Source organism: Phoenix dactylifera, unplaced genomic scaffold (assembly GCF_009389715.1).
Source record: "Phoenix dactylifera cultivar Barhee BC4 unplaced genomic scaffold, palm_55x_up_171113_PBpolish2nd_filt_p 001552F, whole genome shotgun sequence".
NCBI classification, from domain to species: Eukaryota; Viridiplantae; Streptophyta; class Magnoliopsida; order Arecales; family Arecaceae; genus Phoenix; species Phoenix dactylifera.
Window position 1 is genome coordinate 42,382 of NW_024068860.1, and position 20,528 is coordinate 62,909.

At 38.5% G+C, this 20,528-nt stretch overlaps 1 protein-coding gene across 1 annotated transcript; it reads left to right on the plus strand.

The window, feature by feature from the left end:
• The first annotated feature begins 361 nt into the window (after nt 1–361).
• On the plus strand, nt 362–15,344 carry LOC120108782 (E3 ubiquitin-protein ligase UPL6-like). Its single transcript, XM_039122500.1, has 8 exons — nt 362–589; nt 746–905; nt 6,618–6,715; nt 6,818–6,945; nt 11,344–11,455; nt 14,200–14,379; nt 14,544–14,727; nt 15,144–15,344. Exons 2-6 carry the CDS (start codon nt 747–749, stop codon nt 14,315–14,317), a joined length of 615 nt encoding a protein of 204 aa, XP_038978428.1. The 5' UTR covers nt 362–589; nt 746; the 3' UTR covers nt 14,318–14,379; nt 14,544–14,727; nt 15,144–15,344.
• Nucleotides 15,345–20,528: the final 5,184 nt, after the last annotated feature.

Below are 20,528 nucleotides of genomic sequence, written 5' to 3' on the forward strand. Positions count from 1 at the left end.
CTGATTTCATCAGGGCTTTCACCATTGGATTGAAGTATTCAAGGAGGGCTAACCCACCTTTTAGTCACCATTGCTTATAAGTCCCTTTCATTTTTAATTATTATTATTTTTTAAGCCTGTATTCGGTGATTGGATTCCCGGCATTTTCTTTTTGGAAGTATCGAACCAGGTCTGTTGTCTCCGACCGACAGGTCCGGTCCAGGTCCAATTCTCGGACTCGAAATCGAATCGAGTGGGTCCGGCCGCGGAAAATTTCTGGACCGACATGATTCCACGAACACGTGGCCGCCTCTAAGGGCATTACCGTCATTCTCCACCTGAACATAAAAAAAAACCAAGTCATTTCAAGAAATCTCAGCCCTGGGGCATTCCCCTGAAACCCGTCGGTATAAACCGGGACCCCTGGAACTCACCGGCTTCTAGTTTCTTGGAAAAAGCCGGGCACCGCCTCTCTACTGGGGACTCGCTCCCCACCTTCTCCCGTTTTCTATCGTCCGATTTCGCCAGCGAAACGAAGGGATCTCCGCTTCAGAATCGCTCCCGTGATATCTTTTACCCCTAGAGAAGAGATCAACCCCCCGGATTCCAGGTTTGATTCGATCCCGAATGCAATCGGGCGTTTTCTTGATGTCTTAGCGAGGAATCTGACCTTTTTTTGCAAGAAATCCGTGTGGAATAGCTATATTTTTGTTTTGTTGATGATTTTTTTTGGTGATTTTTATTTTTTTTTGCGAATTTATTGAAGGATGTTCTTCTCGGGGGATGCATCCATTCGGAAGAGAGTGGACTTGGGGGGACGGAGCTCGAAGGAGAGGGATCGGCAGATGCTATTGGACCAGACGCGGCTCGAAAGGAAGCGCCGGTTAGGGTTACGGCAGCAGTCCAACGCGGCTGTCAAGATCCAGGTTAGTAGGCGACATTTTATTTCTCTGTGAGTTGTTCTTATTTGATGCTGAGTATGAACGTTTCATGTAAATATTCAATTCTCGCTGGCTGGAACGCTATATCTTGGAACTGAGTGGTTAAGATTGGCTTTTCAAATTACATTTGGCTAGTTTTAAGGTTTATAAGGTTTATAGTTTTTCACTTCGGGAGCATCTATGGGGTAAGAGGTGGACAGTAAAGACAGTTATAAATGCTTTGATATGATGGGGTTATGGTTGTCAGTCTGAGTTTGCTTGTGCTTGAGACATTGGTATTATGATATATAGCAACTTTTGTGTGGCTAAGCTGAGCATAGGAGCAGAATAGAATTGGTTAAGGAGGAGCATACTTCGCTTATACGGATATATCAAATCCCTAGAATACGATGATTTGGCACAGTTGATGGACTTTCCCTAGACTTTCTCATTAACATGGTTCATCAATTTAAGATTTTTCAGTTATACATGGTTATCCAAAATTTTCAGGGTAAATTTTGGCTCCAGTCACTCTGGCCACAAGATATTTCATGTGCGAATGTTATTTGCAGCATCGAATTGGCAGAGGCAGTCATTTTCCCAATCCTGAGTTTCTCAAAACACAAGAACCATCTAACAAGGTGATTTTGGGATCAATCCGTCCAAGTTCTTCAGCTTCTTGCCCAGTTTCCTTACACCCTCCCAATCACATCAGAAAAGATACATGGATTAGCTTGTTGGTTGTCGAAATGGGGCCTAAATGATGATGCATCATGGCATTGCTTCTGTTTTGCCTATCAATTCATATCATTATATCTGCAAACACAATATAATGGGTGTATTTTAGCTCATTGTATAGCATAACGGAAAGATGTGGAAGGATGTTTGATGGTACGAGATATCTTGGAGCTTGATTATACTTATTTCTCAATAATCTATTTTGTCGATGCAAACAGCATGAGCTACCCAAGTCCTCTGAGCCTTTATCTGGGCATTCAAATTCCAAAATTAAGTATATTTTGGGAAGAAATCTCTCCATATCCTTGTCACAACACCCACAAATGATTTTATTGCATAGTCTGGAGGAGCCAATATATAATTAAACTTGGTTGTTCAGTTGCTAGTCATTAAATCATTTAATCATTAAGTACGCGGCATTTTCTAACCAAGAAACATATTATTTGGGGAAATTTTTTTGATGGGAGTCCTTTCCTAACTGGAGACATACTATACAGTGAAAGTTTTTGGTGGAAGTCTACACTAGTGGGATAATACTTTTATACTTAAGTTGTTTTTGAAAAGTTCCTTTTCTGAAGTAGGGATAAAAATGAGTATTAGTTTAAGATATATTAAAGAGTCAAGGAACAAGCATTGCCACCAAATTCAATGAAATAAATGGTAGCAGAAATTGGAAAAGAAATGATGCATGCTCTTGACTTATGATCATGGGTAGCTCAGGTAAATTTTTATGACTGTTACTATCAATCTAATTATAATAGTAGGATGTTGCCATTTTGAACTAGTTCATATGGAATAACATTAAATAACTAATTGAAGTTGTTGTTTAGTAATTGATACCAAAAATTGCATTTCTTAGATGAAATTGGATGCCCATCTAAATGTAATATTTTGAAGACTTGACAAAAATTACCAAATGCATCTGTTCTGTCCTTGTGGATAATAAATGGGTCGCGAAGTTTTTCTCTTCTTCAAGAAAGGAGTTTTACTAGTAAGGTTTCATTCTCTTTTCCTTGAGTTCTCAAAAGCTTTTCACCATGTCATTCTAACAGAAAATGGGATGCATATTAAGTGGGATCATTGCATTGTTATTAGGGTAACAATGTGTTTCAAAAACAATACATTAGAAGACTTCTAATAGAGATATATATATCTAAGAATCCAAACTTTATGCTACGATCAGAATATTGCATTTTGCATCCTTCTTGATCATCGGTTAACATAGTACGTTATCACCTAAGACATGGATACTTTAAATGCATGGTACTATATTTGTACCATAACATGCCTCATCGTGTGTCGAGGCTGCGGAAAGAAAATGGTTCTTTCCAATGCATTTGGAATATTGCAAGTTAATATGTGTTTCAGTGTGGATGCATTCAAACATACCAATATGGACCATCATAGATTTGTATGCATGATATCAACTCACATATCTTTGTATCGTGCTTTTACTTGTTTATTATGGCATATATCATATATTATGAAGTGGTGTGGCATGGTACCTCCATTGTGTAATAATGCTAAATTTCTTTAGGATTAAGTATTTTATTTTCTAACTGTTTGGATCTTTTTTTTTTGATTGGCAAGTAATGAACTGGACACTATTAAATTTACCCTTTTAAATTTCCATAGATTTTTTTTCTTTTTCTTCATTTTTTTGAAATTGCATGATTAAGTCTAATTCATTCCATTTGCATTATCGACTAAATGTAATTTTTTTATATTTCTACATATTTGATTCACTAATTTGAATGTAACAAGCAAGGTACGCTGTACCGGTCCGAACTGGACGGTGCAGGGCGTACTGTACCGGTATTGGTACCCGGTACGAGTGGCGTACCGACATTTGGTATGCTAAAAAAATTTCGTACTATACTGTACCGACATTGTGCTAGTGTGGCACTGATACGGGGTCCGGTACCGAGACGGCAAACTTTGGTGACAAGCCTATAAATTCATGATAAAAATAATATAATAATGTTATAAAATTCAGTTTTGTGGAGCAAAGACTTCCATGTTTGAAGGGATGATGGTTTATGCTATAACTTTGTCTATGGTTTGGTTATCAAAGTGCAATGAGATTGAAAATCTTATCATCATAGATGCTTCGGATTTTTGGATTGACTAGCAATTGAACAACTAGAATGCATGTGGGTTTGTTGTAGTTAGGTTTTTTTCTTTTTTTCCTTTATTGTTTCCTACCATTTGTAATTAGGTTTTCTTCTTGATTTGTTTACAACAGGGATTTTAAGTTTTCCTTCTTGTGTTACTATCACAAAAATGATGCAGAGAGAACTAGTTAAACACAGGGACATACTTTTGCTTCTAGAAAAGGAATTAGATTTTCTTCATTATTTCTTTAAAGTTGGGATTTTTGTTTTGTTACCTTGTTTATTGCCAACATTATAAATAGTTTTTGCCGTGTTGTTTACATCCAGGGTTTTGAATTTTTCTTTTTTACTTACTACTAGGAGTGTATAAGTGGCTATTTGGATCCTTGTAGCTGAACTTGCCTGCAAGTTCTGTTTCAAGTGTAGCTCAGCTTGGGTATTTGGAGGTCTGTAACTTGATTGCATGATGCAGGTTGAGACTTGGGTTAGTTGCAACTTGGGACCGAACTGTTACAGCTTGACTTGTGGTCAAAATGACTGTCTATTGAGCTATAGGAGTTTATGCTGCTCGCACCTTGGATGAGATTCTATCGCTCCCCTCTTCACTTGGGAGAGGATTTGAGGACTTAGTCACGTAGCTTTGATGACCTCTCCTTTCAATGCCCAACGCCCCTTCCGAGTGGCTTTCTAGTCTCCTCAACCTCTCCTCGACTTCCTTGACATTGTTGGCTCCCTACATTGCCTCTTGCCCCCTCCTTGGTCTTTTCTCGTGCTCACCTAGCCTCTCTAATGCAACTGACCCTAATCTTGTTGCTCGCTTCACCATCCCAAAGATCGCCATTGTTAAGATTGCCATTTGCATCTATGCCAAGAGGCTTCGTTGCATCCTTAGCACCAACTTCCACTTATAGCTCACCTTTGTTATCCTTCCCGATTCTTGCACCATTGCCACTACCTTTTTCTCCTTCATTGTTAGTGGTTACCTCCTCGACTGTTTCAGCAACCTTATTTGCTTGTTTCAATGCCCATGGTTAGGGTTCATCATTGCCCAAATCATACTCATGCCTCCTCGAGAATCCTTAGCATCATTGCCATCTTCCAGGGAACCTCGAGCAATTCTAGCATGCTTCAATGCTTGTTGCTGTACAAGGACATGAAAAAGGAGGGGAGGGGGTTGGGGTGCAACTGATAGGCATTGATCAATACTTGGTAGGGCATGGAGGGTGCTTTTGTTTTTGTAGTTGATGATCCTGTTCACCAACTCCTTTTATGGCTCTTATGAGGAAGATTTCAATGTTGTGCTTTGGGTGATGTGCCAGGTCATTAGCATGAGGAATGGGGGCATGCTAGCTCTCCCTAATAGGGAAGAATGACAAGGCTGCTGTGGCATGTATGGTTATGTGTGGATTTCGCTGCTGATAAGGGAGGGCTTCTTGGCCCTCTTTGGTGTGGCCAAGGAGTGTAGTGAGCTGAGCATTGCGGCGAGTGAAAAAAGGCTCCTTTGAAGCACTGTTACATCCAACCAAACAACTCCTTTGAACTTATCACCCTCAGCTGTGGTCATCGAAACTGAAAACAGAAAGTGCTGCATCTAATGCTGCAGACTCCCAAAACAGATCAAAGTCAGCCACATGCAACTCAAATCAGTCACAGTGCATCTGTTGTTGCAGGGTTTCAAACAGCCTCTAAGTATGCTAGAAAAAATGCAAGCTATTTATGGTATTAAAAAGTGATAGCTGGGATCCAGACACAAAATGATGTAATTTTGAAACTATCATTTTTTATAATACTCTAGAAAATTTCTCATTTTTTGTTCTGAAATCAGCAGGGCAAGCCAAAATCTAATGAATAAAGGGTCTGTAAATCTAATGAACAAAAGATCTGTAAAAAACTAAAGTATCAACCTTAATTTGAGTTTGCTGCACTGCTCTGTTTGTTGAGGGAATCTTTTGTTTGGGGAGAAGTTAGTGCAAAATGAAAGGGTACACAACAGTTTTGTGCTGTCATACATACTATAAACATGTCCTATCTGCATTTGGTGTAGCATCACTTGAAAGGGGTCAAGGTTGATTGAACGTCTTCATTTGGTTTTGAAGTCTGAAATGGTTGCTCACTTGTTGGTTGAAATTTTATCAAGCTATTTGGACTTGGTGGTGTTGTTCTTGAACATTCTCAGGCTGATGGATGGGTACATAGAGATTTGAAGTTACTAGCAGGTTTTGGCCATGTATCACTCCAGCTGTTTACTGTTAACTGGCCCATGTATCCATTCTCTTCATTTCAAGTGTGTGCACACTACTGAAAAAATATTGCAGTTTATTGTAAAAAAACAATAATCTTGTGAGTTCTACCTAGTTTTAGAAATACTACAACAATGCTCAAGGATGAATTGATTTTAGATTATGAAAATCCATCATATTCGGTTAACATGCAAAATATGATTGTGACTACATATTCTGTACCTTTTTGAACCCTAAAATGTGGAATGCTCCAATTAAGATATTCTATGCATGACTACATGCATAATTCGTATTTTGTTAACTGTCCATGTGGCCCACACAGGGGTAATACCTTTGGTCTGACGATTAAATGAAAGTTTTTGGGTATCGTACCTACAGAAATGGGGTGGTATTAATTTTTTGTCTTATTAGTGAAACTGGCAACTTTATCTCTTGGTTTTGTTTATGGTCATGTTTTTTTGTAGGATTTGCATTTCAGAAGATAATGGAATTGAGTGTTTGAGATACTTTTTTCAAAGACTCAGCTTCAACATTTTTTATATGTAATTATAAGAAAAGACATCATTGTCACTCTTCCTTTCCCCTGTGCTTGCAATATATGGAACTTGACTAAGTATTAGCTGCAGAAATGCTTCAGAGGGAGGAAGGCTGTTGAAATGGCACGTTCAAAGGTGCGAGAACAATTCTGCTTTACATTTGGCGACCATTGCCAAAAGGCAGATTGGTAGGTTGATTCTTATCTTCAAATTAAGTTCTTATCACTATCTTCCTTTTCCATTTTTTCTTCTTGCAAACATTTTCTAGTGTTTTGTTCTGTCAAAGCCAGGCATTGTTTTGGTCCCGATTCAGAGTTTCTTCGCCAGATGCTTTTCTTCTTTACTGCAAACAACAATGGTGATGTCAGCATCCTTCTGGAGGCATGCCAAATGTTGCTCCAATATGTTAGATATAATGGTATGCCTAACAGGTTTATTTACTATTTAGCATGAGGATTCCTTTCATTTTAGTTGAATACCTTATTTTGATAAGTAGAGCCTAATATTCTTAGTTAATTTCACATTTCACATGTTTTAACTTGGGACAACACTTGTCATATCTTGAGCCATCTCTCACAAACTATGGACCTGTGTTTGAGCTTGTCTGGTTCAAATATTCTCTACTTTTACTTATCATGTATGCCTGGAGAAGCAGCAGCATGGTGCACAATGTTCCTCATCTTTTATTATATTTAGGAGGTATATTCACCGAGGTCTTAAAAACCACAAAAACGGGATGGTACAAGTGGTACAGTACTGTTCTGGCAGAAAACCAGCACAATGGTACAGAATGTGTTGGTAAAGACACTATCCTATATCATGGGTTGGTACCTAGTACCATACCGGTTTCTCAAAAAACTGGCACACTGTCTAGTACCATTTTTAAAGCCTTGATATTCACATCGTGGTACTATTAGATTCTTGATATTAAGTTGTAAATTTGATTTTTAAAGTGAACATAAGATACAGTTCTAGTTTGCTGCTCTCCTGTTATCAAACTATATGATTCTTCATTAAAGGACATGCTTGGTGTTACTTTTGCTTTTAACAAGTCATCGTCAATAACCAGTTTTATTTATGTTATTAAACAAAAAGTATCTTGTGGTATATCTGATGTTTGGTGATCACATTTTATGCACTACTTTTTAATTTTTATCAATGGGCATACCATATTTGAAAGATGAAGCAATCTCACAAAAAGAAGCTAGAAGCTAGTTTTTCTAGCATCTCGTAGAAGTATTTTTTTGACTAATACTTGTAGGACCAATTTTAGTCGATGTTATCAAACACTTATTTTTCTTGGTATTTTATTAATTTTAAAATTTGTTAAAGGACTTTTTTAAGCAATACGGCATGCCCTACATAGACCTGTTTAATGGGCTGGCTGGGCTGGATTCGGCCAGGCTCAGCCAAAAGATATAACTGAAAATCTGAAACTAGTCAGGCGTGAGCTTGGCCCGTCTTGGCCTTCTGGCCCGGTGTTTACTTGGGCTTCGGGCATGCCTCGGGCTTAGGGTCTGTTCGGTACTTCTTTTTCTCTTATTTCTTTTTTTTTTAAAAATAGAGATATGGAATCCAATGCAAGAAATATGTTTGGTTATCCTATTTCTATTTCTGTTTTTTAAACAACTTCCATTATTTTTGGAAAAAGTGAAAGTAAAAATTTTCGCTTCTAGTTTTTTTTAAAAAGTGAGTTTTCACCCTTCTCCTCTCAACATCTTTTCTTCTGCCTAATATCGCCCTCAGGCTTGTTGCGCCTGCCCAACCATACCGAATCCCCGAGCCTTGCTTGCCATCTCTTTGCCTGATGTCGAGCTATCCCTTGTCCCCGACCATGTCGTCGGCCCCATCCGCACTTCCTTTTCCTCTTTCACTCCCTCGATTGCCTCTTTGCCCGACGTCAAGCTCTCCCTTATCCTCGACCACGTCGCCAGCCCCATCCCTGCTTCCTCTCTCTCATCACCGACCATTTGCCGGCCCTTCTTGTGAAAAAACAAGAGAGCGAATCAAACATGTTTTCTTTTGTTAGAAATCTGAAAAAATAGAATTCCTATTTCCAGATTTTTTTTTAAAAAAAGAGAGAGAATAATGCCAAACACAGTCCTAGCATCGGGCTTCTTGGACCTTTTTTTCAGTTTTAAAAGTATAAAAAATGGTTGTAATGATTAAATATTTGAAAGGGATGGGTAAGGGCCATGAACTTGTGTTTATGGTTGTTCATAAGGAGTGTTGGTGCATGGAAGAGAGATATTAATATTTTTTTGGTCACTAAATTCGGATCCGTAAGGCATAAGTATACATTATATATTATATAAGATTCAAGCTGAGCCGAGCTTGGGCCGGGCTGAACTAAACTCGAACCTGGCCCATTTTAACAGGCGGACTCATATTTCAAGCCTAGCCCGACTTGGCCTGCCGAGCTTAAAATCCAGGCGTGGCTCGGCTTGCCGAGCTTAAAATCTCGGCTTGCCTCAGCTTGGCGAGCTTAAAATCTAGGCGTGGCTCGGCTTGCCGAGCTTAAAATCTAGGCCTAGGCCCATTCAAAAAGCTCTGGGCTTGGATGGGCGGGGCAGGCCATCCAGCTCGTGAGCAAATCTAGCCCTCAACTATGAAAGGCCTATGTTACTCCCTTTTATCTTCTTCTTCTTCCTCTTGTTCTTACTTTTGTCGTCAATTTAGAAAAAATGTATTCATGTGCTCAACGATTTGGATGGAGCGTATATACTGATAAATGAAAAAAAATATACCGATTAATTTATATTCCAATTTTATTGTTTTTGACTATAAAATATGCAGAACAATTTTTAAGCTTGAATTTGTAATTAATTTGGACACTGGTGATATAATAATAAACATGGTGAAATTTTCAAAAACATCATGAGATGTCAAGGAGGAAGACAATTGATTAAGAGTTAAACATGTAGTAAAGCATAATGATGGTGACAAGTCCATACTGGTCCGGGGGAACATGATGCTTCCATTGTCTCTGTTGCTGCTGCTATGGATCTAATATTGGAATATTGTATTTGCTGCTCTGACACCATGCATGGAATCTAACTTGGATTGCAATATTATTACATCCTATTTTGCATTTCTTTCAAGGGAAAATAGATCCAAGTTTTGCTTGCTGTCTCAATATTCTCATATCTTGTAAAATGTTCGCTGGAAGATGAAACACAGAGACGAGAATTGCCTCTTGTATGCAAGAAAATCTTTTGCACTCATGACTTTTTAATCACTTATTCAGAAATTTTTATATGTGCCCCTAAATACAGATCCAGGTTTTAGTTAGGTTTAATTGGAAAATCATCCAGATTAGCATCTCTTGTCTAATATTTTCAATAAGGGCATTTAATCTGCCTTGTTTATGTTCCACGTACCTTCTTCTACTTAGTAGTTTCTTTTTTTTACCCCCAAAGTTTCCTTTATATTTTTGCATTATAGTGTGTGATTGTCTTTAGTACCATAATTTTCTAGTTGAAAGCACCACATCATCAATGAAATCTGCCCCAAATGATAAATGTATGCTTCTGTCCAAGTCCAACTATATATTAATCAGAGGAGTTATTTGCCAATCATTGCTTCTAAGAGCTAAAACGTTGATTCCATTCAAAAAAAAGAGCTAAAGTGATGACGAAAATAGGGGTGGTTTGACGAGACTTCGTTGGAAAGATAACAAAAAATTGTGTGCATTGGATGTCAGATTGGGCAGAGCTTCCGAATTCTTTATTGCAACTTTTGTCATGCTGTCTCATGCATTTTCCTTGTTTTTTCTTGCTCTTTAGCATAATTTTAAATCTTCTATTTGTGCAGTCCCCTGAAATCTTTGTTCTAGATACCTAAATTATCTGATTTGGTTCTTCATCTTTTGAGTGTAAAATATGTGATAAGTGTACTTCCTTTTATTTACTATTTCTCCCATTGTCATTCCTAGTTTCGTAATAAATCCACAAAATGTTTCTTAACAAGTTAAACGATCAGGTGAAATATCTTAATTTAAGATTGGAAAATGTTGAGTACCATGTTTAAATAATTCACCTTGATATAACGGTAGTCAAGAAGTGAAATCTGGTGGTGGTTTGCTGGGAATTATAGAGATATCAAGGTTTTGGAGTGTGGCATGTTGTATAATATAGCATGAGAAGGTTCTTAATGCTTCCTCCAAATCTTTGAAAGGTTGACTTGATTGGAAATTAAGTGCTCTTTTCTCAAAGGATCAAGAATTTAGAGATGCTGTCACATGAGTGTCGAGTTGGGTGGGTGATTAAAATGTGATCTTGTTAAGTATTAAATGGTTATTGGTCAAAGTTGCTCTTAGCTGCTTTCTTTTTATAATGAAGGATTCTTGAACTTTGTTCTTTAGATTTAAATCAACCTCCCAAGAGAGTGGATGGGTTGCTTGTAACAGTTACTAAAGATACGGGATGCCAGACTTAAAAGAGATTGACAGTGGGGATAGAGGCAGTGCAGTGGGAATTGGTTTTGGCAGCTACCTGTTGTGCTTTTTGGTCGTGTGTGATCTCTTTCTGTCATGCTTTCTTTACTTGTTTCTCTTCCTTCCGTAAATCTCTGTTAAGCAATAACATGTTTAGGTGTTCACTCGTATGGTGTACCTGATTTCAATGACATTTACTTCTTTTTTTTTTTTTCTCCCTTGACATGCTAAATAATTATTAATAGTGGTTCAATACCTTGTATTTTGCTTTTTGTTAACTTCTCATCCAATGTTATGCTGGATTGTAATATTCGTGCAGTGATTGCTTTGCTCTAGTTGGATCTTTTGTTATTTCTGATATGGGATTTACTTTGTTTACAGGGAGTATTGTAAGTCTCTTTGCCGGCCTCGATTACTCTTCAAAACATTCTCTTGTGGTGCATAGGGTTAAAAAATTTGCGTATATCTGTCTGCAAGCAATATACCAGAATAGGTGAGTTGCATGTGTCATGTTGTTTTTGAAATAGCTGCTTGGGCTTTGCATTGGTGAGCATGTTCAATTTTCGCTCCCCTGTCTTTTTAATCATTTAGAAGTGAGATTTGGAGAGAGGTCTAGTACATGTTGTCCTTCAACTTTGTAATTCTAACCTCTATATTGATATAATTGAAAAGATAATTGGGAAAAAAACTTTATTGTCATCATCCTCATAAAAAAAGATGTGGTATTGAAGTTTATCCTTTCATTCATATAGTGGGTCACTGAGTCAAGTCCCAATCTTTTGCTGTTGGGATTTGCACACTAATATCTGTGACAACCTCATAAGGTTGTCTTGGGATCATCATAATATTTTTCCTGGTGTGACTTTTGAATCAAAATTAATAGTCTTAAAATGTGGTGCATACTGCATATGTATATGTGGTTCCTTGACTGCACTGCATTGCCTCTATGCAGTTGTATATGCGGTCACATTACATATGGACAAGGGTCGGTCAACTTAGCACTGCATGGTTGCATATCTTGCTTGCTTAATATTGTACAGGTACATATGTGAGCCAACTTAGCATTTAGGAGCTATTATATATATATTGTATAAAACTTACTCTTATGCGGGCCCATGTGGGGGAAGTGGGGTTCAAGCTGGTGGTTAGGTTTGATATGGGTTTCAGGTTGGCTTGTTATGGGATTAATAGTGCTAAATTATTGTTATATTGTAATTACTGCTATTTGATATTTGATATTAAATAATAAGCATGAATTGTCTTTTGTTGTTATTCTTACAAATGTTGCTATTTTTCGTCCATAAGAAAATTATTAGCATTATTGTTCTTTTTATTGTACTTAATATATTATATTTATTTTGAAATAGTTAAAAATAGTAAACCGTATATGCACCCGCTTATGCAGCCTGCATGTTGCAATGGGCACTAAGTGGTCCCTTGACCACTTGCATATTGCAATCGCTTTTTAAAATATTGAAAATTAATGCAGTGCAAAACAAAGTACGCCATCTCGGTATCAGGCCTTGTATCGGTGCCACCCTGTCACCGTGTCGGTATCGACAAGCCAGTTTGGCGTACCGAGTGTTGGTATGCCTTCCGTACTATATACCATTACCAAACTAGTACAGTACGGTATGCCCCGCATCATCTGGTTTGGTACGGTATGACGTACCTTTGTGCAAAGCCTAACACATTCAAAATTTAGATTATTATAATTGTATAATCTTCAAAAATAGTTAAGGACATTCTATTTGTTTAGGAAAATTTGATCCAGTTAATGGTAATGAAGTCTTGAATGTCCTAGCACAACATTCTATAATGTTTGATGATTGGTAGTATATGTTGGAGTTCCAATCTGCATAATACTGTTTTGCTTGTTATTACTGAAATAACAAATGGTGGAACACTTGACATAACCTAATGTGATATGATACTCTTTGAAACTTGCAAAAATGATAACCATATGTTTCTAAGAATCGTACAAGCCAAGACAAGAAATGCTCAATAGGAAGCACATTTAGAAGGGTAGCTTCATCTTTCTTAGGAATATTCTAGATTCTAGTACAACTGCATCATATTGCTTAAATTAGTTATTTGTGACATGAAAGATGGGAAGCCAATAAAATAAGCATGCAAAGATGCTGTCCTGTGATAAAGGGCTGCACAATTTTGAAATGGTGACATTGAGTGGCATCAATAACAAATAAAACAGACATACAACCCCTACATGTTTGAGGGGTTAGAATTGGGTTACAAGGGGAGGAGAGGGGTTTTTTTTCCTTTTGTAAGTGGGTGGGCGTGTTTTTGGGGGGGGGGGGGGTATATCAAAGGTACAAGGAAAAGACTTCATTGGAATATTATGATAGTCCCTCTCATGGTTCGCCATACCAGGCGTGGCAAGTGTACCGTACCATACGATACTGAATTGAGAATCAGTATGGAATGCGTGCGGAGTCTCGGTATGCCGAACCGACCCGTACAAGGCGTATTGATACTGTCCCAACATGGTATTGACGATGGGATCTGGTACCGAGACGGCTAAACTTGGTCCTCTAAAATGTGCCAAACTCTGAAAATATTGAAAGTTAAGTATTGATATTCTAATAGAAGTATTTAAGCTATCAATATGGATTTGAGATGTCGCTAGAGTTTTATTATGAATTTTGAAGATTTTTTTTAAATAAGTGTTCTTTTCAAATAAACCATTGGTGGAGATTTGATGAATTTTGAAGCTAATTTCACATTTTCTTGACTTAAAAATGGAATTGGTTGTTTCTGTTCAACCTCTTGCTTAATTTCTCTATATATAATGGGAAAGCCTCGAGTCCAACATACATGTTCGAGTCAGGGCCTTCCTGTCCTTTGGGGTGAGATTGGGTGTTCTGTTCCTTGAAAAGTGGGGAAAAAACAAAGACCTATACAGGTCACCTCTTTGATAAAAGCATGTGCGAAGGACGTGCAGGCATGTAACATGCATAGTGTTTTGGTCTCCATATATTTACCATGCTATGCCCAAAATATCTGCAGAATTGTTGGCATTTTTAAACTCTCTTTAAACTGATGCATTCTTGAGTTGTCGTTATATTAACCAATTGTTTCCTGAAAGTTGTGCTTTTGGGTACACTGTTAATTGTCTTTGTCACTAGAGCTATCTACAAATGACATGTCTACATGTAAGCCCCTTGTATGTGGAATCTGTTGCAATACCTGATCTTTATTTTGGTTTCCTTTTCATAGGATTCATTTGAAAAATCAAATTCTGATGCCGTCCAAGTATTCTGCTATGCCAACAATCATCTTGTTAGAAACAGTGGCTTGTTTAATAATCCTGAACTTCCATGGGTCTGCAAAGTAGTTGATTATCTCCTGCAGAGAAAAGTTTTCTCTTTGTTGCGTGGCATGGTTCTAGCTGGTGTGGTAAGAATTTTATTTTAAATTATTTGCAAAATTGCATGTTTCAAAATAACGTCAAGATGTTTAGGACATATCATGCACAAAGAAAGAAAATAGACCGACATGTGCAGTGCTTGTCTCTGTCTGCTCCTGCTATTCTCTTCCTGATAGAAGAGTCTTTATTGCAGCAAAATTTGAATACTCCAGAGTCTCAGTGGAAGTGCATCTTCCTTGGAGCATGTTCTTATCCTCATTGCTTCAATGCTGGTCAGCATCCATGTTGTTGTTCAAGGTGTTGATCCACGATGGAGTTTTTCCTCACAAATTCTTACCATTCCTTTTCTATGGCATCACCTATCATACTTCAAGGAGGTAAGTTTCTTCAGAACACCCGTGTGGATTGCATATAGGCTCTTCTATCAGTAGAAAGTTTTGGAAGGGATTAGGGCCATCAAGGTTGGATGAAGTGTTAACAAAATCTTCCATGTTAAAATTTCATCTTGTGCTATTGTGTATTAAATTATTCCTGAACGAATCCCAAACTTAAAAAAGTATTCTATGACGTAAATTTTGAATTTCGTAAAACTGAAAAAATAGTGTCTAATTATGGGGTGTGTAAGTTATGTTGTTAATTGTACATATGAAGTTTATCAAGCTCACTATTGCTAGTGACTTGTCTTGAATAAGCATAAAGAAGGCATGCATTTTTGCTTACCAATAGTTACACTAGTTGGTACATTGGTCTTATATCAAGTGTTTTTACGTGGATTAAGCTGTTGGCCTTTCAGGTTTTTTCAACCAGGGGACTAGGCAAATATTATATTCACCAAATGGCATCATGTTTGCCTCGTCATGTTAGTGGTCCTCCGAATGATGCATCACTTGAATATCCTGGTTATGCCTGCCTGCTTGGAAATTTACTTGAAGCTGCTGGTGTTTCTTTGTCTGAAAGAAACTGTGCTTTTAATACGGTAAGGGGTTCGTGACCTTCTGGAATTTGTTTTAAAACACTTTTGACTGGGCTGTTTATCATGTGAGTTGCTGTATTTTTTGTACATGATATAAGAAGACCAATTTTCTTGTTTATATCATTAACCTTGTTGTCTTTTATGACCATGTGAAGGAAACACTAAACTTTCATATGTTTGCTTCACATTCAAGATTAAAGTATATCCCAAACATAATGCATTCTTCATCCATTTGTAAGAACAATGTATTTCACAGGTAATTGCATTGTTATATGCTTTGCTTGTTGAAAAGTGAAACATGCAAGTGAAAGGGAATATCGTGGAGAAAAGGAGAACTTTTATAGTTCATTGACCTCTCAAATAATATGGGCCACTAGTTAATTGAACAGAAACTTGTCATAGAGGAAAAGAAACATGGAGTATATTTGAATTAACTTCTTGAACAATTTTGGCTACTAATTAATTGAACAGGACCTTGCTATTGCTGTTAATGGTCAACTTGGACATCGGTGGAAACAATGTATGTTAATGATTTAGTGCGGCCTGGGAAGTTGATTTATTAATTTATTTGCATACTTTTGACCAGCCCCCAAAATTAAGGCGCCATTACACTTGGTTCAATTATGAGTTGCATGCTATCTTGATAAAATATAGTCTGTAGCGTGGTCATGAACCATTGTTGATTATTGGCAGCTGAAAATTTCATTTGCTCATTGCACTTAGGGTGAGCATTTGTGGAAACTTCATATTCATCACCATTTGGTAATTATCATATTTTAAAATTATCAGGTATCACAAATTGTCAGTCAGAGTTGTAAAAAAGGGATTATTTTATGTGACCCTTTGTTATAGTTATTTGTGATGACCCAGTCCTGTAAATGCTATTTGCAATTTTACATGTTCATCATTTCAACAACTTTAAGAACAATTTTCCATCAGCACTGGGGCTTCGGAGTACTTCAAATGCTTGATGTGGCACATTGGTTGGAATTCTATAACTAGACTGTTGCCCAGGTGACAAGACAAGAGGGGAGGGGGTGAATTGGTTTTTCTTGATTTTCGATTCCTTAATTATGTTAATTGATGAGTGAGTGATTTAGTTAATATAGATTAAGTGCAAGTAGTGAAGTTAGAACAATACACAATACAAACACAAGAAGTATAGTGGTCGGTGCTCTCCTATGCACCTACGTCCACTCCCCAAGCGACCCCTTGGAAATTCACTATAATTCCGCGGATTACAGTTGGATTGTTTTTCGGGCTCACAATCCAAAACCTTTACACTTTGGTTTTTTCGGGATCACCAAAAACCTATGTTAGTTTTACGGGCTCACCAACAAACCTACACCGTTGGTTTTACGGGTTCACCAACAAACCTACACCGTTGGTTTTATGGGCTCACCAACAAACCTTACAAGATTGTTAAGAAGAAGGTTGAAACTCCTAGATGAGCTGATATAACAATTATAAACTACAAAGAAGAGTTAGAATCTAGTTATCGCTTTGATAAGGCTCTTTTCTTCTTTGTCAAGGAATGCTTCATTCTTTAAGGGTTGGTGGAGCTCTTAATGCCTCTTTTGATCTGCTCAACCACTTTCTTTTGACTCTTGAATGAAGCACCTCGATGAAGAAAATTAGGGCTTTGTCTTTCTTGAGTAAGCTTTGATTTTCATGCAAAGGATGCCTTGTTCTGATGAATAGTGTCATTATAAATACTCTCCCACGTGTTTATGTTACTCCCAATTGGTTAGATTTGAAAAATTATCCGTTACTAGCCGTTGGGAGTCAAAAAGTACTTCTGCAGAACTAGCCGTTATGCTTCTGCCCGTGCTGGGGTCGACCCAAACTTTTCTGGGGTCGACTCAAACCACTGTTCATCATACTTGGGGTCGACTCAACTTCCACTGGGGTCGACCCAACTTTCGCTGGGGTCGACTCCTACTACAGCGGGGTCGGCCTCTCAGGAATCACAAAATCTTGTATTTCAGCTTTGTCACTGGGGTCGACTCAACTCCTTTTGGGGTCGACTCAAGCTACAGTAGGGTCAACTCAAGTTTCATTGGGGTAGACCCTCTCAGGGATTTCAGAGACAGTTTTGAACGACATAGCCTTGGGTTCGACTCATGTTTAGTTGGGGTTGACTCCATTGGGGTCGACTCAAGCATTCCTGGGGTCGGCTCCATCTGGGGTCGGCTCAAGAAAAGTTGGGGTCGGCCTTCTCAGTAAATTCTAGAGACTTGTTTTCCTAAGGCTTGAAGCTGGGGTCGACTCAAGGTTCTTTGGGGTTGGCTCCGCTCCTGGGGTCGACTCCACTACTGTTCATCCGTGCCATTTTTCCAGAGGTGTGCCTGATGGTTCCATGATGTGCCAGTGCCATATGTGGGTCGACTCATTCCACACTTTGCTGCATCTTAAGGTTAGACTCATCCATACAATCAAATAAATATATTTCAAGCAATTTTGAATGTATGCCATGGTAGTGCTACATACTCTTAACAATTAAAATTACTATTTTGCCCTTAAGAGTACATTTCACTTGAAACTTTGCTGAATTAGAATTTAGAATTCTCTATTCCTTTTCTATTACAAATTTTATCTTATTATTAATCATTGAAAGACATCTTGATCTCATTCTTCTAATGTATCGACTATCGAGAGTGTCGAACTAGTAGTGATGTATCACGTTAACTTGTAATACTAATTAGATATTTCCTCAATGGTTGTGTTAATCATCAAAATAACACCATCATCCTCATATACTACCGACCTGTCAAATAACAAGTAATGACATTGCCTCTATTTGGCACTTATATAACTTAAAGAAAGTTAATTGACTTTCTTGGACCACCGTATGTCTCCTCATCCAACTGATGTAGGGGCCAGTTTCTATATTGTCGTCCTCTAGCTTCATTCGATGCTTGCCATCATGCCTTTCACCTCAAGCCTTGTGGTCTACAGCTTCAAAAATCAAGGCCATCATCCCTTGCTTTTCCCATATCTACATCCCCCTGATCCTGTCAAATATCCTCGTTGTTTCAAACCAATTGTAGTTTCTACTAATATGAGCTTGTAGCCTTTGTTGGTTGCCTCTCTTGCCATGTCCACATGTTGAACAATGCAAGCTGCCTTTACCATGGAATACTTTACATAAGTCATGCCGAGCTCTTTGGTAGCACCTACAACCAGGTGGGTGTGATCCGATCGGTAAGAAGGAAGATTTTTCTCAACCCACTCGACTCAAATCTTTAAAAAAAAAACTAGAAGAAGATGAATTGCGAAAGTAGGGCTTAAGTCCCTTTTTCTTTTATTGATGATCCACACTTTCTAAAGTAAGGTATGTAGCCCCTATTTATAATACTAGCAAGGTTCTTCCTTTCACAATTTTGGTTGGATTCCTCTCCTAGTTCGAATAGAACTAGATATCCTAAAATAATATGACTAATAGAAATATTCTAAAAAAACTGAAATTTAGAAATATTCTAGAAAAAGTTTAAATTTTTAAGAAGGTAGATCTCGGTTTCTACGTCAACTCTGCCATCTGTCGCTTCTTGTTTCTTCTTGGATTGGGCGAAAACGTTAGATCAAAGTCTTATCCGAAAAAGAAACTTTCGATTTGACTAGCCCATTTCGGAGCCCAAATGATAGAATTTCAGCCCGATTTAACTCCTTAGGAGGCTAGCCAAAACTTGTAGATCTCGAAAAACTATCCAATTTCAAAAAAACATCATTTTAATTGAGCATCATACGTCCAAGTTATAGCCTTCAGAAGTTAGGCATGCAACTTAGCTTTTTGATCTGGTGGATCTCGCTCCTGAACCTTGTCTAGCCCTGCTCGTAGTGGTTAAAGTGGTCCACATCGAGTTTGAGGATCCTCCTGGAACAAGGCTTCCTGTTTAGGAGATTTATCTCCTGTTAAATTAGAACTGAAGGTGGAGAAACACCTGTTTCTCTATCTCGCAGTTTAAGCATCTAGCTTTGCTCGGAGATGGTTTTTGGCAAGGTCGGCGGAATCGTTCTGAACCGGATGGTTTCAGCCGTTTTGAGCCGTATTGGAGGCTCACTGATATGGTTCCAAAAATGAAAACCGTTGCCGAAGACGGAGAAGAAAAGAGCAAAAGAGGGCGAGCGGAGGAGGGAGGGAGGCTGAAAGAGGGATGCGGACGCCGTCGGGAGGCCGACCTCGCCTCCCACCTAGGCGTCAGCCTCCGCCGGTCTTCCGCCGGAGTCTGTGACCCTCCACCGGCGTCCCCTCCCTCCCTCTCCTCTCTCTTTTTCTCTCTCCACGGACTGCATCGCCTTCTCCTCTGTCGGTACAAGCCCAGCATAGCACAGCGCAGGCTCATACCGACTTGTGCCGCCGAGAAACCGGTACGGTGCCCGATACCGGTTCCACCGACCTTGGTTTCTGGCCTGGCTCTTTTTAGCTCTTGAGTCTCAGCGAGCCACTTGCTTTGCTCCTGAATTTGCATTTCATGGTAGGGTTGCTTGCCGTCCTTTCTTGTTGATGATGACTATGGCAACTTCTCTTTGATCTCGATCTTGGTAGATCGATTAGTAGAACCAAGGGACGAGAGCTTGGCCTCTCATAGGTGCTATCGGGTTCTCATACCGTCATCATAAAATTGTTGCAGGCATTAACAGGTCGCTTTGCTTGGGCAGTAGCTGCAAGGTCAATGTTACCTTGTATTTTGAAGGTATTGATCATGAGCTTTCCATCTTTTATGAGACGATACTTTGTCAGACGTCAATAGAAGACTGTATCTCGATCCCAAAGGTACAGGCTCAAGGATAACCTGGCAAATATCCAAAAAAACTACTTCACAAGTCACCTTGTCAATATATCTCTTAGTTATGGTGAAATTTCTAACATTCTCCTTGGTGTGTCCATGGAGGTTACAATGATCGCTGTAATTTTTCTGAGTCGTGTTGGCTTATTTCTTGCCCTGCTTCTTCTTCTGCTTGATTTTTTGCCGCCTTTCTTAAACTTATCGCCCTTTTTACCTTCCTTAGGCTGATTCTTCTTAATCTCCATGGCCTTCATGCTGGCTTCGCTGATGTCTTCAACTTTAAAGAGTTTCAGCCTTTTCCGGATGCTCTTGTGGAGACCTCCAACATACTTCATTAAAACTGTATGATCAACGATGGAGATTTCGAGTGAAATTGCTTTCCTGTGGAACTCGATGTAGTCCTCGACAGACTGATCAT

Excerpts from the sequence above, each read along its gene's own strand:
- LOC120108782 (XM_039122500.1), top strand. The coding sequence starts at position 747 with ATGTTCTTCTCGGGGGATGCATCCATTCGGAAGAGAGTGGACTTGGGG. Across the intron at positions 6,716-6,817 it reads CATTGCCAAAAGGCAGATTG|GCATTGTTTTGGTCCCGATT; the intron begins GTAGGTTGATTC and ends TGTCAAAGCCAG. Across the intron at positions 11,456-14,199 it reads CAAGCAATATACCAGAATAG|GATTCATTTGAAAAATCAAA; the intron begins GTGAGTTGCATG and ends TCCTTTTCATAG.